At 52.7% G+C, this 15698-nt stretch overlaps 1 protein-coding gene across 1 annotated transcript in view; it reads left to right on the plus strand.

The window, feature by feature from the left end:
- The first annotated feature begins 284 nt into the window (after positions 1-284).
- Positions 285-15698, plus strand: part of DNAH1 (dynein axonemal heavy chain 1) — an 83712-nt gene continuing 68298 nt past the window's right edge. The window contains exons 1-8 of the mRNA XM_066351910.1: positions 285-309; positions 4270-4651; positions 5650-5722; positions 7904-8078; positions 8510-8666; positions 9586-9718; positions 13059-13220; positions 13842-14094. Coding sequence (XP_066208007.1) covers positions 4304-4651; positions 5650-5722; positions 7904-8078; positions 8510-8666; positions 9586-9718; positions 13059-13220; positions 13842-14094 — 1301 coding nt within the window. The 5' untranslated portion in view covers positions 285-309; positions 4270-4303. The remainder of the gene's footprint in view (positions 310-4269; positions 4652-5649; positions 5723-7903; positions 8079-8509; positions 8667-9585; positions 9719-13058; positions 13221-13841; positions 14095-15698) is intronic.

The following is a 15698-nucleotide window of genomic DNA, read 5'->3' on the forward strand; positions in this document are numbered from 1 at the left end:
CATTTGGCTGTACTGCGTCTTATTCCAGAACAGTCTGGAGGGGAAAGGGATTATGGCACCTGACTTGGAAAACCTAGAGGGCTGACCCTTTCCCGCCGCTCTGAGGTTGGCCCAGGCCCGGGAAGGGGAAGCTACGAGAAGAGGAGGGAGGAACCAAGTCGCGGAATGTGTGGGGGAGGCTGACGAAGACTTCGGCAGGTTCCGAAGAAAGCTCCCGCCCCACGGAACCGATGGTCCCGCCCGTTAGCAACGGACTCAGACTCCCTCTTAGAGACAGGCTGCGGGACGCGACGTTGAGCGGTGCAGCTGGTAGGTCAGTGTGGCCGAGCCTTGGCGGGACGAGCACGGGCGGGGGACCCCCGATAAGGTGCAGAAGGCGAGTGGACAGGAGGAGGACACCCACCCGGCCGGAGGTCCACATCCCTGCTCACGATTCTGAGCACCGTTTCCTGAGCCTTGGCAAGTGGGAAAGGAGTGAGCGCATTTTTAAACAACCTTGCCGATAAGTCCTGTATTTACCAGACCGGTTTTGGGGCCCCCACCTTTTCTCCCCTCCCCCATCTCCTGTGGACGACACAGGCAAGAAGGGAGCCTAGCTTCTGGTCCACCCAGTCCTTCTCCTGATCGCGACTACGTTCAGTCTCTTTGATCCTCTGTGCCCCCTTCTATAAATTGGCAGAGCACTGTGTCATCTATCTGACAAGTTGTTACAGAGATCAACTGCTCCCTTTACTTCATTCATTCATTCAGTCAGTCATTAGGCAAACACATTCTAGGCTCCTATCCTGTGTGTGCAAATCCTGTGTCAGACACGTCCCGTGGTAGGTACCAAGGTTCCAAAGATCAGTGTTACTAGAAAATTCCTGCATTTTTGGCCCTCATGCCCAGTCAGCCGGTGAGAAAGGTGTTTACATAGTATAATAGGGGAGATATTCACTGGAGGGAGGAGCCTCCAACAGCTGGAGGAACACAGAGGGAGTCACATCAGGTGACTGATCCAAAAAGGTAGAAGTCAACGCTGTTGGGGTTGTTAGCATCCAGGGTATTGTTTGCCAGGTAGCCCCAGGTAGCCCCACAAGAACAGACTTTCAAAAACCCTTAAGCCACACACCCATTTGTCAAATTAGATCTTACACAGAACCCTGGTATGTGAAACATAAAGGTACAGGGTCCTTGTTGAATCAAGGGTGGGTGGCTTAGAAGCCCTCCTGCCCACAGGTACTCACTTGCAGAATCGCAGGGTTCCTTGCTATGGAGTTTGAGAGCCACTGTCATGGGGGTGCAGTCATGGGCCTTTGAGTCAGCCAGAGGTGGAGACCTCAGTTTCCATTCTGGTTCTGCAGGTTCAGCTGAGTGTCCTTGGCAAGTTTCTTGACTTCTCTAGATGTTAGTTTCCTTGTTTGTGGGTTGATGATAAAAATGGCACTTGTTGTAAGGATCAAATACCCTTGGTCATCTGTGTCCATCCAGCCCAGTGCCTGGATGGGTCACAGGGGATTGAATATCAGTGAGTCCAACCTGAAGCTTCCTCTAGTTCAAGCCAGTAGGGTTCCCAGGCAATCTGACTGCGGAGAAAAAAATAACTTGGGTTCAAATTCCAACTAATTGGAATTTGGCCGTGTAACCTTGTGTAGGTCACTTAACCTCTCTGAGCCATGTTTTTCCTACCTCTAAGAAATGAAGGTAGTCTCAGTTCCTACCTCAGAGGTTTAAACGAGCTAATGCATTAACTACATCTAAGCCCCTTAATAACATCCATCAGGGAAGAGTGCCCAGCAGAGGTCGTGCTGGGAACCATGTCCTCTCCCTTTTGTCAGCCATGCTCATTCCCATACAGGGGTTGCCATCACCCATGAGGCTGTGATAGCAGAAAGAGGTCTTTCTGTCTGTCTTTCTGTCACAGGTTCTGTGCACACTTGTAACGTACAAGTGCCCAGAGTTGGGGTGGGACTGGAAGGGAGCTGTTGATCCTTGTGAAAGGCTGAGGGACAGAGAGGAAGCAGGACTCTGAGTTTGCAGCTCACACTTCCCCCATTCTTCTTGGGATATGCCTGGGTTCATGCTCCTACTGCCAATCTGCTCAGAGAGAAATGGCTCAGAGGGGCAGCACATCCCCCATCACAGACTCCTTTTGCCCTCAGTGACACTCTGGTTTCCAGGACATTTCTACATCTACCTCTATCAAGCCTTATAACAAACCAGTGAAGCAGCCGAGCATATTCAAACCCACTGGCGAGCTGGGGAAGCCAGGAAATGGAACGCTCTCCTGTGGAGCTGGGACCTTGCCTTCTCCAAGGCCTCTGCTCTATTTGTTGATTTTGTTCAAAGATGAGGCAGACTTCTGTAGGTTTGCAGCCATGATGGGGCTGATCCCCAGTAGGCCCTCTGACCTTCAGGGTGGTTGGGAAGGGCTGGTGACTGTCAGACAGGTGGACCCAACTTAGCACCTGCCCTGGGAGTGGATTCAGGGAGCAGGGTTCTGATGGGATACGCCCAGCTGAATAGAAGCTGATCAGCCTTTGGGCTCAGAGTCTGGGGCTTCCTGCCAGAGCCCCACCTGTCCTTCACAGTCCCCCAAGTGGTCTTGCCAACTCACCACCCCCTTCTTAGAAATGGACTGAGCAACTGCAGGCCACTTCAGCATTGCTGGGAAGCTTGCTCCAGACAGGCCTGGCTGCCCACCCACCTTTCAGGTTAGTCCAGGCAAGATTCCCCTGCCATAATCCGACAGGAGGCCTACACCAGCCAGGCTCAATGGCAGCTAAAATGGAGATGACAGAGCATGGAACACCTAGCCAAAAGAGTGGCCTGTGTTGCAAGCTTCTGGCTGTCTCCTCCCAGCATGCAGGGGGTGGGAAATGGAATGGGAAGGAAGAGGGGTGTCACTTGGACCAGGCCCCTATTTCCCTTTGTTAAGATGCTCCCCTTTTTTGCATTGAAATTTTGTGCTTGAGGTAATTTTGTGATTGAGGTAATTGTGCTCACTCATTTTTTTTTTTCCATCAGTATTATATAAAAACCTCTTGTTTTTTTTTTGTTTTTTTTTTTTCATTTTTCTGAAGCTGGAAACAGGGAGAGACAGTCAGACAGACTCCCGCATGCGCCCGACCAGGATCCACCCGGCACGCCCACCAGGGGCGATGCTCTTCCCACCAGGGGGCGATGCTCTGCCCATCCTGGGCGTCGCCATGTTGCGACCAGAGCCACTCTAGCGCCTGGGGCAGAGGCCACAGAGCCATCCCCAGCGCCCGGGCCATCCTTGCTCCAATGGAGCCTTGGCTGCGGGAGGGGAAGAGAGAGACAGAGAGGAAAGCGCGGCGGAGGGGTGGAGAAGCAAATGGGCGCTTCTCCTGTGTGCCCTGGCCGGGAATCGAACCCAGGTCCTCCGCACGCTAGGCCGACGCTCTACCGCTGAGCCAACCGGCCAGGGCTAAAAACCTCTTGTTTTTATATAATCATTGTCCAATTTCTTGCAATGCTCCTGACTAAGGAGTCCCCTCCCCATGCTGAATTTGAGGTAGACAAAAGCAACAATGACTTGACAAAAGCTTGTCCACCCCACAGTAAAAACTCTGCATACTGTTGATCTTAGGATGGCGGTTGCTTGTGCGACCCAGTGGCATATCTGCTGCCCTTTTAGGGAGATGGGAGGGTGTGTTTCCTAAACTGGCCATCCCTGAGCTAAGTTGCTGGCAGTGGGGTATGTGGGTCAGTGGAGAGTCAGGGTCCCTCTGTGGAGGCTTTAGTCCTCTAGATCCTAGGGTATGGTGGTGGGGGAGGCAGGGCATGGCCCTGAATCCCCATGGGGAGAAGCAGGGCACCCCGCAGGGCTGGGCTGAAGGCCTGGGGCTGCCTGTGGGTGAAAGTCATTTTGGGGAAAACCTAACAGGGCCCTTCTTTGAGTGAGTGAGCTCTGAGCTGCTCTCTTCGTCTCCCTTGTGAGAAGCCAGGGCTTGCTCTCTTACTGTGAGGGATAGAGGTGGGCAAGTGCAGAAGGACGCACTGGGGTGGGGCATCTTCAGAGCTTCCTAGACTCTCCTCACTCAGCCCTGACTCTGGGGGCTCATTTCTCACATGCAGCATGCAAGGAAGGCCCCGTCTCCTGGTGGGACCCTCCCTGCACTGTGTGCCTCCCTCCGTGCTCCCTCTTCTGTTATCCACACATAGAAGGCTAGTCTTCTTTCAGGTGACAAACAAGCATCCTGTGTCATGGTGTCCCTGGGGTGAACAGAGGCTGGCAAGCCCCAATGATGCCATATATTTTCCTAGGAGCTCTGGCTGGGGCATCACCCTGAGAAACAGCATGGAACAGTCCAACAGAGAAAGCTGCAGCCCAGGAAGGACCCCTGGGGACCCAGAATGCAGGAGTATTCCTGATGACGAAAAGTATATGCTGAGTAGGACTAATGCAGGCCTAGAGCACAACCTGAGGGGGATTCTTGTGGGACAAGGTTCTGGGTCAGCGAAGTCTCCTCCAAGTCCTGACCCCAACCAGCCAGCTTTCCCCTTGCCCCCGGTCCCATCCATACCGTCAGATTTGGGGCAGCCTCGGAAGTTGCCCCTGACGAGCACTGATAAGAAGTACCCAATGACGCAGCAGCGTGGGTTCTACTCGGACGTCCTCAGCCCTGGAACCTTAGATCAACTTGGGGTGAGTGTGGCAACCATTCTACCAAGCCTTTGCCCTCCTTGTGGGTTCCATTTGCCCTCCTTTCCACCCATCTATCCATCTGTCCATCAGTTCATTTGTTCACTTATCCAATCATCTATCCATCTGTCTATCAATTTGTCCATCCATCTACCCACCCACCCATCTATCCTTCCATCCATCCTCTGACCATCCATCTGTCCATCTATCTGTTCATTCATTCAATAATTTATGTGAGGGAGTTACTCACCTCCAGCTCTGGTTTGGGAGGGGTCCTTGGGTCAGGTGGCATATTGCTGAAATCTAAGAGATGGTACGATAGCGGCTAGGGGGGAGTGTCCTGGCAGAAGGTACAGAGGTAGAAAGGCTTGGGGTCCCTGACAGAGCCCATGGCCCATGTGTACGAGGAGGGTATACTGTGAGGGGAGAGTAGAGGCCTGGGGCAGGGAGAGGACAGAGAGGAGGGGACTAGGGAAGAGTTCACAGAGCCTTGCAGGCACCAGTGTTAGGAAGGTTTTAGGCAGGAGAGGGGCCAGGAGAGACAGGATAAGGACCCACTAATACCCATTCTGTCTGGGGTGCCGGAGTGACCTTGGGAGGGGAGGTCTACACAGAGACCCCTACTGGCCTTGCAGTACCTCTGTCTTGTGGCTCAGCTCCCGGACACACAGCAGGAGTGTTCTCAGAGTGAGGAGTACAGGATCAGAATGGGGTAGGGCCAAAGGTGTCCCAGGGGGTCACAGCTTGTGGCCCATTGTAGCCTCTGATTGAGGCAATGTACAAACTCCCTGGTTCTGCCCTACTTCCACACCCCGGTTGTGCTCCGCAGTGGACTTAGGGAAGACATCTGTCCTCGAGTAGGACAGGTTCTGTGGGACAAGGTTCTGGGTCAGCAACGTCTCCTCCAAGTCCTGACCCCAGCCAGCCAGTTTTACCCTTGCCCAAGTCCTGCCTGTCCCTGGATGTTTACATTACCTTGGGGTTCTGGGGTTTGATTCTAGGAAGTATGCCGTGGACCCTGCATGAACCAGAACCTTCTACGGCAGGCTGACCTTGACAAGTTTACCCCAAAAGGTCAGTACCCTGGAAGGACGGGTGGACAGGTATGGTTAGAACAGGGCCTCTAGCCTTAGGGACACTGTCTCTTCCTGGCTGATGGTCTCAGTTTCCTCAAATATAAAATGGGGATAACAAGAGAGAAGGTGCTTTGCAAGGTCCCAGCTCACTGACCTGGTGCTCACTGAGTGCTCCGTGAGCCACAGCTGCTGAGCTGTGACAAGGGCACCACGGTGGGTTCGGGGTGCTGGCGACCAGGGCTCCTGTTCCCGCACTCAGTTGGGGTGGTAGAGCATTGACACGTGTATTTTCTGCCTCCCTGAAATGGGGCTTGGAGGAGGCCAGGACTGTGTCTGAGCTGCTCCCGCTCGGGCCTCGGCATGTGGAACACAGCCTGACAGGAAGGTGCTGAGATGTGTGCTGAAGGAGGGTGGAAGAGCTCTGTTCTGTCTCCGAGGGCCGTCCTGTAAGCACTGTACAGGTCTGCAGGGAGTGCGCAGGGGCGTCCCCAGAGGCAGAGGGAAGACGAGGGGGACTCCAGGAGAGGCAGCGAGCAGAGTGGGGCCCTGAGCGGGGGTGAGGAATAAGGTGGGGTCCTCCCCCAGGCCGGCAGACAGGGAACCCCCTTTGATCAGGCACAGATGCACCGTGGTCACAGCTGTCTGCCCCTTCTCTCCAACCTAGCAGAGCCCTGGCACTACCCAGATTAGTTCTGTCAGGCCCAAGGGCCTCATGGGCTCTGTGAACCCGCAGGGTGGCACAGAAACATCACACGCATGTGCATCTATGCTGTGATCTGAGGGTCCAGCCTATTGTCTTCACAGCCCCCCAAGTATATGCGGCCTGGAAAAGGGTTAAAAAACCCACAGAAGTAATAGCTGAGGGTGCTGGGAACGGTGCTCCTACCACCCCGGGGGTGGGACAGATGGGAGTGGTCAGCTGCTCTGTGTTCCCACCCATGTGAGGAAAAGCAGTCCTGAAACACAGGCTGGTGGCAGTCAGGGTTCTTGGCAGCCAGCAACAAGTCCACTCTGCTGCAGCAGGCTCGGCAGAGTGCTTAAGAAGCTGGCCTCAGGCTCATGGGTGCAGTAGGGTCAGAGGCCAAGCTTCACTCCCCATCCCTGGTACCTTCTTGAGATTCAGGGTTGGGCCATGGTTCTGGGAGTGGAATGGTGTCACAGACCCACAGGCTCAAGAGCAGGTGATAAGGGGTCTGAAAACTGCTTCTTGGCCAGACCATTTTTGTGCTGTGAGGTTCCCAGAGTCCTTGGCAGCTCTGGTGAAAGAATGGACTTCAGCTGAAGGCAGCTGGTCTCTGCTGAGGGTCTGGGGGCTTCTGTAGGGGCCCCAGAGAGATGGTAAGGCCCAAGGAGGGGTCACCAGGGCCCCCCAGGAGAGTGGGGGGGGCCATCGCTGAACTGCACTGGGCCCATCCAGCCCCTGGGGAAGGTGACTCATTCCCTGAAGCATATTCCCACAGCTCTATGGCCTCAGTTTTTCTGGAACTTTCCACTTAATGACCCAAATCCCGCGTACCATCTCAGTCCCAGGCAAACTGGAATAGTCACCCTATCATTGGGGTCTCTGTCCACCTGCTTCCCTCCCCCCAGACCTGGAATGAAAGTCTCTGTCTGTCCTGATTGTCTAGGTAGGGCTGTCCATTTTGTGACTTGAAGGTCCCCCATTGCCCAGATGGTGGTGCTCCAACTCCACAGAGTCCAGGACGCCTTGAGTCCACTGCAGGTGGTCCCAGGGAGTGAATGGCATTCAGACCGATAGGCTTTGGGGGGCCTCTAGGTAGGGGTGGCCGGAACCCATCCCAAACGTGCAGGGAGCTACCACTTCGCCTTCCTGTCTAGTTGTAATCCTCCCTGGTGGTTTGCTTCAGCATCTGGCATGAGCAATGGCCGCTGGTGCTAGGGTCATGGCCAGCATGGAAGGGAAGGACCGAGCGTGCTGGCTCTGGACAAGAGAGCAGGAGCGAACAGACTTCAGAGGCTGTCATCCCTCAGGCCTGCACTCCCTTGGGTGCCTGGTGCCACGTCTGGCTTCTCCCACCACTGCCTGACCACAGGCTAGCTCTGAGCTTCCCACACCCCAAAATAGTGTGTATGCCTGATACCTGCCTATAGCTTTGTCTTGGGGGGTGTTGGGCCCCAGCCTGAGACTCTGAGGCTCCTGGCCCTTTCCCACCTATAGTCCAAAGCTTTGTGGTTCCTGAGGACTTCGAGGAGCGCCTGAAGCAGCAACGCGTCGGGTCTACCACCCAGCTGCTCGCCCAGGCTGACTTCCCGCTGCAGGCCTATGAGCCCAAGGTGCAGGTGCCCTTCCTGGTGCTGCCGGGCCAGTGCCCCCGCAAGATCGAGATTGAGAGGTATGGCTGGGTGGGCTTTGGGAGGGCCTGTCCTCCAGGAGTCTGTGTCTGCCCGAGTAGAGTGAGGGACAGCAGGTAATTCAGTGACCATTCCAATAGCAGAGGTCACAAAATGAGTCTGTCTGCAAGTGCTCAAATCCTTTAGCCCTTTGGTCTCTTAGCAATAACAAACTGCTTTCCTTGCTGTGGAATCGGGGAGGGTGATATCTGAGTCAATGTGCTAGAACTGCCAGGCAGGACCGAAGGGCAGTTGGAGCCCAGTATACCAGTGCCAGCCATTACACCACTTCCTGATGTGTGCTAGAGGGGGGAGGGCCCTGGAGGGGTCCCTGGGCCACATCCCGACGCTCTCTACCCCGTGGACTTCTGCTGACACCCATTGAGCCACCTCACACAGCTGTCATGAGGTCCCCCTTGTCTTCCTTCACCAGGAGGAAGCGGCTGTACCTGAGCCTGGACATTGAACAGTTGCTGGCCAGAGAGGGCATCGACTCCAACAAGCTCATGCCCAGGCACCCAGACCCCTACCACCCCCAGACCATTGAACAGGGCAATGACCCGCTCTTCCCCATTTATCTCCCGCTGAAGGTGAGCTCAGCTTCCACAGAACACTAGTGGTCAAGGGGAGGGTGTTCAGGACCTTGACTAAGGGGTCAAACCAGAAAGGGGACCTCATGGCAATCACAAGTGCTTACTTGTCAAACAAGGCAACTGCATAGTTAAAGCCCCCTAAGGGTCTAGGCTGGGACAGAGTGGTCCCAGGACCAATGGGATGCTGATTCTCCATTTCTTCCCTGGGAGCCCAGGCAACGTTTATGTCTGCTCCTGCCCCCGCTGCAACCATGGGCACCAAGAAGCAGCTCAGCTGAACTGCAGAGTATGTGCAGGCCTCCCTGTCCACTTTTCTGGGCTGACCGAGATGGCGAGACAGGGAGTGGTAGAGAGCATTATTGCAACCCCTTTGGGGGTACCAATGGGGAAACTGAGTCCAGGGAGGAAAAAGAGGGAGGATAGCCTGCTCTGGCTTTCACCTGCCTCCCTATCCTTCCTCTCTATGGCCCTGGGTATCTCTTGAGGGGAGGCAGAGCTGAATCCAGACGCACATCTCCCTAAGTGTGACCTCTGACAGCTCTGAGTCTCCATCATTTCCAAGTCTGAGTGAGGTGCTTAAGAAAATCCAAGGGCCGCCTCTTGCCTTGGGCCTGAGTTGGGTGATCTCGGGCAGTGGGAGAGAGAGCTCATATCCCACTATAACTCCCCAGGTAGCCCTCTGCCGGAACCTCAGGATGGCTTGGCTGGACAAGGATCCAGGGAGGGGTTCATAGAGCCAGAACTCACCGGCCCCTGTGAGCAGCAGAGAAGGGGTTCCAGCTCTCTGGTCCCTAGTCTGCGGCACCTACACCTGGGGAGGAGCCTACATAGGCAGCCCCATCCTCTGGCATGCCCAGCCCTCTGAGGCCCCACTGGGTTGAGCTGCCTCCTCCTGATGCCTGCTGCTTTCTTCTAGGTATTTGACAATGAGGAGTTTGACTGCCGGACTCCTAGCGAATGGATCAACATGGGCTTGGAGCCAGGGTCTCAGGACAGGAAACCAGTCCCAGGAAAAGCCCTCCTGCCCACCAATGACTTCCTGGGGCACGGTGAGCACAGCCGGCCTTGGTAGGGGATGGGATCCTTGTCTTTACCATCAGTCCTGGCCACAGGTTCCTGGGTTGCCCTGGGCCTCGCAGCCCTGGGAGGTGAGGTGCCCACCTATTAAGACCTCCAAGCTGGGAAACAGGCCAAAGGACTGGCCACACAGAGGCAGGAAATGCAGAGAACAGGGATGACATTGGTGGGAGGGCTGGGCAAGGAACACCTGGATAGTGTCTAATGTTAAAAACAAAACAACTTTGACTTATTGGTAATAAAAAATATTCATGCCTTGGTGATGTTCAAATGTGCATAAGGGGCACAGTTCAAGCCCTTCCATCCCACCACCCAGAAATCACCATTACTCTGGCTCTACGTGTGGCCCTTGGCTTTCACCTCTACATAGACAATACACACACTGTCATACATTCTCACGCTTGCAGACACAGAGACATACCATCACACACGTTCATAAGCACATTCACACCATCTCACACACTCACAAACACATGCAGTCACACTCATATGCATATTTTTACCAAACACACTCACTCCTACCATCACCCATTTGCAACCACTATCGCACCCCCATACACTGGTGCCCAGGTTTGCTCAGCCTTGTCTGTGTCGGCCCCCTTGGCTGCAGGTCTGCTCTGGGGGCCGTACAGGCTCTCTCTACTTGTCTGCTGCTGGGAACAGTGCCAGCTACCCAGCTTGAGTGGCTGGTTCTGTACAGACATCCTAGGAAGGTCTGGGTCATGGGGTTGGAGGTTGGAAGTAGCTATGCCCCTGTACAGGGCTGAGGGCCACTCTTCTTCCTGCCAGTGGGTAGACAAGCCACCATGGAGCAGGAGTGGGCCAGATGGCAGGTAGGAGTGTGAGAGCCATGTTGGTTTTAAGGCTGCACAGCATCCAGGGGGCCCTCAGTGAGTCCATTGAGCACACTGTTAACTTTATGTTTCCCTTTAAAATCAGGTTAATGCTGGAATCAATTTCTCTGAAATAGACAAGAAGCCCAGGATGTTCCCTTTTTTTTTTTTTCTTAATTACAAAAATAATTTAACTCAATTGTTCCCAGATCACCAGTTCTTGGTGATAAAACCAGAAGGTTTGGGGCTACATTAACCTTAAATGCACCAAGTATCAGCCTCCCTGGAGCGTTTCTGTCTGCACCCTTCACATGGGTCCTGGCCCTGGGAGGCAGGGGGAGGGGCTGGCAGGGAGCGTTCCTGACGGTGGACTCTTGTGTCCTGCTGGGGGCTTCTTTTGTGACATCTTTTCTGCTAAGCTGAGCCAAGACAAGGTTAGCATTTTTGAAAAGGAAATTTACTAGAAAGGGACGGGAAAGCAAACACAGAACCAAAGCCGGTGAGGTACAGCACAACTCCCTCCTCTTCTCATCTGTCTGGCATTGACCAGCAGCGAGTGTTTCCTGGGAATCCCAGCCCTTTTCCGTCCTCATCCCACTCTATTACTGACATTTGTTGTAAGCCACTATGTACTGAGGCCTCCTCTGCCTGACACCGTGTCATATGTGTCTAACTTCTACGAAAGTTTGTTGAGGCTCTGGCCAGTTGGCTCAGCAGTAGAGCATTGGCTGGCTTATGGAAGTCCCGGGTTCAATTCCCAGTCAGGGCACACAGGAGAAGCGTCTATATACTTCCCTACCCCTCCCCTTTCTCTCTCTCTCTCTTCCTCCACCACAGCCATGGCTCAATCAGCTCTAGTGAGTTGGCCTCCTCCAACGCTGAGATTGGCTCCATGGCCTTTGCCTCAGGTGCTAAAAATTGGCTCTGGTTGCAACAGAGCAATGGCCACAGATGGATATAGCATCATTCCCTAGTGGGCTTGCCAGGTGGATCCCGGTCATGGTGCATGCAGGAGTCTCTCTCTCTGCCTGCCCTCCTCTCACTGAATAAAAGAAAAAAAGAAAGAAAAAATGTTTATTGAGCACCTACTACATGTACCAGTTTCCATTCTAGGTTCAGCAATGCAGCTATGATCAGGATGGGACAAAGTCACTCCTGCCTTTGGGGAGCTGACACTAGTGTGAGGAGGCTGACCAGAACCAGAAAGGGTGCATACACAGTACGACTTAAGCTGAGAGAGTGCCTAGGGCAAAGACACTATTTTAGGCAGAGATGTTTCTCAAGAAACCACTTGAGCAGGGAACAAACCAGTAATGAGGTGACTTGAGTAAAAAGTGTTACAGGCCCTGGCCAGTTGGCTCAGTGGTGGAGCATTGGCCAGGCATGTGGATGGCACAAGTTCAATTCCTGGTCAAGGCACACAGGAGAAGCAACCATCTGCTTCTCCACCGCTCCTCTTCCCCCTCCCCCCTTCTCTCTTTCTCTTTCTCTTTCTTTCTCTTCCCTTCTGGCAGCCATGACTTGATTGATTCAAGTGCCTTGGCCCCAGGCACTGAGGATGACTCTGTGGAGCCTCCACTGCAGGCACTAAAAGTAACTCAGTTGTGATCATGGCCCCAGATGGGCAGAGCATCAGTCCCAGATGGGAGTCACTGGGTGGATCCCAATCAGGGCACATGTGGGAGTGTCTCGTTATCTCCACTCCTAGGAGAAGGAGGAGGGAGGAGGGAGGCCGGAGGGGGGGGGAGGACACTGTTCCAGGCAGAGGCCACAGCCATTGCAAAGGCAGGAGCATGCCCCAAAGTCTCAGGAATAGCTAGACATCCAGTGTGGCTGGAGAGAAATAAGTATGGGGAACAGTGGCAGGAGGTGAGCTGGAGAGGTAGGCTTCAGCCCAGGGAGTGGTGGGAGGCCCATCTGGACCACACAGGCCCTGAGGCCCCCTTTGAAGCCACTGCAGGGCAGCAGTCTTCACCCAGCCCTCACTTGTCCTGATATGAGGGGTCCAGGGGGTCAACCGCCACAGGCAGCCTATGGAAAGGGCATAGGTCACTTTACCTTCCTCTAAGTCTATAGGAAGGGCAGAAGTCACCCTAGGCTTGGTCAATTTGAAGGGGCCTAGCTCAGACACAATGACCATTGCAGTTAGATCCCAAATAGGTCTGTTTGCTTCGGCCTTAAGCCTTAGGGCTCTCCTGCCTCCTCTCTATTCTGCTAGCCTGTGTCTCTCTACCTCTCTGCCCTGATAGGGTCACACAGAGCACAGGGGCAGAGAGGCCTGCTCCTTCTGGCTCCTCCTCCTGCCAGGGGTTCCCCAGAGTCCAGCTCAGCTGGGAGGAAACAAGGCCTCCACTGTGCTGGAGCCAGAGGAGGTCTTCCTGGTGGGAGTGAGACCTTTACCAAGCACCTGCTACCCACACTGAGAGGCTTCTACTCACCCTATGGCAGGGAACACTGATGGGTTTCCCTCCTGTTTCAGAGGACCCCAAAAGTCAGGAGCTGAAGTATACATGGTGCAGTGTCGGTGTCCTGGACTACGACGAGGAGAGGAAGCTGTACCTGGTGCACAAGGCAGACAAGAATGGCTTGGTGCGCGATGAGATGGGGAAGCTCATCCTGAATGGAGGGGTCACCGCTGAAGGTATAAGCTCTCTGCCCTGATCCAAGTGGACCCCCAGCTCAGGCTGGGCCTGGTCTGTGACTGAAGCCAACCCTCACCTAGGGCATAGCTAGCTCAGGTTGGAATTCTCCCTTGCTCTGTTTGTCTTGTGGTTATCTGTCCCTGACCAGTGAGAACCAGAGGACCCATCACTCAGAGACCTCAGGAAGGGTAAATGGCCATTTTTTGATATGCCAACTCTGGGCAGCTGATAGTGCCCCTTTCAGCATGATGCTGAGAAGAAGCCCAAAGCCCATCAATTAAGTGATGTCTGCCCTGGTGTAATCCCATCAATTAGTGATGTATGCTTTGGTGTGGCATCAAGGAATGGGCATATAAACAGCCATCCTGTATAGCTCCTTGTTTGTGCAAAGCTTTTTACAGTTTACAAAGCAAGCATCTTCACATCCATCCATGACAACCTGTGAGGCAGTCAGGGCAGGGAGTGTCATTTTATCCATTTCACAGATGTGACAGGAGTCAGAAAAGGAAAAGCACTTGCTGAGGTCTATCACGCATCAGCAGCAGAGCCAGGCTGGAAGCTGTTGCTCTAGTCCAGAGAGCCTGACTGAGAATTGCCTTTTCTTTGTCACCTGGCCCTAGGAAGGCCACCCCTCCTGATCTGCCAATACTGGGTGCCACGGATCCAGCTCCTCTTCTGTGCTGAGGACCCACGTGTGTTCACACAGCGCGTGGTCCAGGCCAATGCTCTGCGCAAGAACACGGAGGCACTGCTGCTGTACAACCTCTATGTGGACTGCATGCCCTCTGATGGCCAGCGACAACTCAATGAGCAGAGCCTGAGCAGGATCAAGCAGTGGGCCATGAGCACGCCCCGGATGTGCAAAGGGCCTTCGTAAGTTCCTGCCACATCATTCCCCATCCCCAAACATTATCACCTCCAGGAAGCTCTCCCGCGGGAAGTAGTGCAGCCCAGGGGTAGTGCTCCCTTCCTGCTTCTCTGTTTGGGGCTATCTTGCCCATTACACTAGGGACTTCTTTGACTGAAATAATTTTTTGTTCAACTCTAGATCTCTCATTATCAACATGGACTCATAGGTTCTTACTTTATTTAAAGGGTTATAATCTGCTACTGCCACTTTTTATTTTGATGTTCAAATTCTCCCAGATTTGGCCAGGATGAGCTTCTTCAAGGTGATTCTGTGTCCTCCTGATAAGTTCCTATTGCTTTTTTTTTTTTTTTTTTTTTTTACAGACAGAGAGAGAGTCAGAGAGAGGGGTAGTTAGGGACAGACAGACAGGAACGGAGAGAGATGAGAAGCATCAATCATCAGTTTTTCATTTTGACACCTTAGTTGTTCATTGATTGCTTTCTCATATGTGCCTTGATGGGGGGGGGGTACAGCAGACCGGTAACCCCTTGCTCGAACCAGCAACCTTGGGTCCAAGCTGGTGAGCTTTGCTCAAACCAGATGAGCCCACACTCAAGCTGGCGACCTTGGGGTCTTGAACCTGGGTCCTCTGCATCCCAGTCCAATGCTCTATCCACTGCGCCATTGCCTGGTCAGGCTCCTATTGCTTTTTGAGCATGTTTTTACTTTCTGGCACAGCTACAGGTTCTAGGCTCGTCTTGTATTTTCCCAGACCCAGCCCTGAAATCAGCTATTTCTCCAAAGAGACGTGGTTTCTTGTAGTGGGGAATGGCATTTAGAAGCCATGGTATGTGCTTTAGATGTACTCATTAATACTGGGAAATCATTGCTTTGAGGCTCTTAGACCAGACAAATCTGGGAAATATATATGTATATTATTACATTTTACTGCATTATATATAGCCTTTGCACACATCTCTATTTCTATATCTATCTATTGATCTATCTGTTTAAAACCACGAGTTCATACTGACACCTTAAAATTTACTCCAATACCATAGGGCTCATTCTCACTTGTATTGTACATATTTGTTACTTCTTTCTCCTGAAGAAAAAAAGCTCCTATTATTCATAATGTAGTTTCTTATTTGCTCACTCCTAGAATACATAAAGTATTTTCAAATCACTAATCAATACTCTTTAGGAGAAAAACCCTACTAAAGAGACTTTGCTATTTGTTTAATGTTCTTTTTCTCTTTAGCATGGGAATATATACTCTAAATACTGTGTTCAAAAGTTACCTGGTTTAGTTCTTCCCACCCCCTTTAGTGGGATATGTTCAGTTAATGAAATTCAGCTTGGTCCACTGTGTGTGTGTATACACACACACACACATACGTATACATACACACACATATAATAATGTATATTATATATAGTGTATATATAGTCTATATATTCAATATGTACATTTCTTTCTATGTGTATGTGTATATATATATATATATACCTCAAAAATGTATACTCAGAGATTTGTCACTCTCCACCCCCATTTATTCTATTCTATTCACATCTCCCTTGTTTTCTACCCTGTTCCCACCACTTGTTCACAGGTAACAATATCACT

This window comes from Saccopteryx leptura, chromosome 10 (genome assembly GCF_036850995.1).
Source record: "Saccopteryx leptura isolate mSacLep1 chromosome 10, mSacLep1_pri_phased_curated, whole genome shotgun sequence".
NCBI lineage: Eukaryota > Metazoa > Chordata > Mammalia > Chiroptera > Emballonuridae > Saccopteryx > Saccopteryx leptura.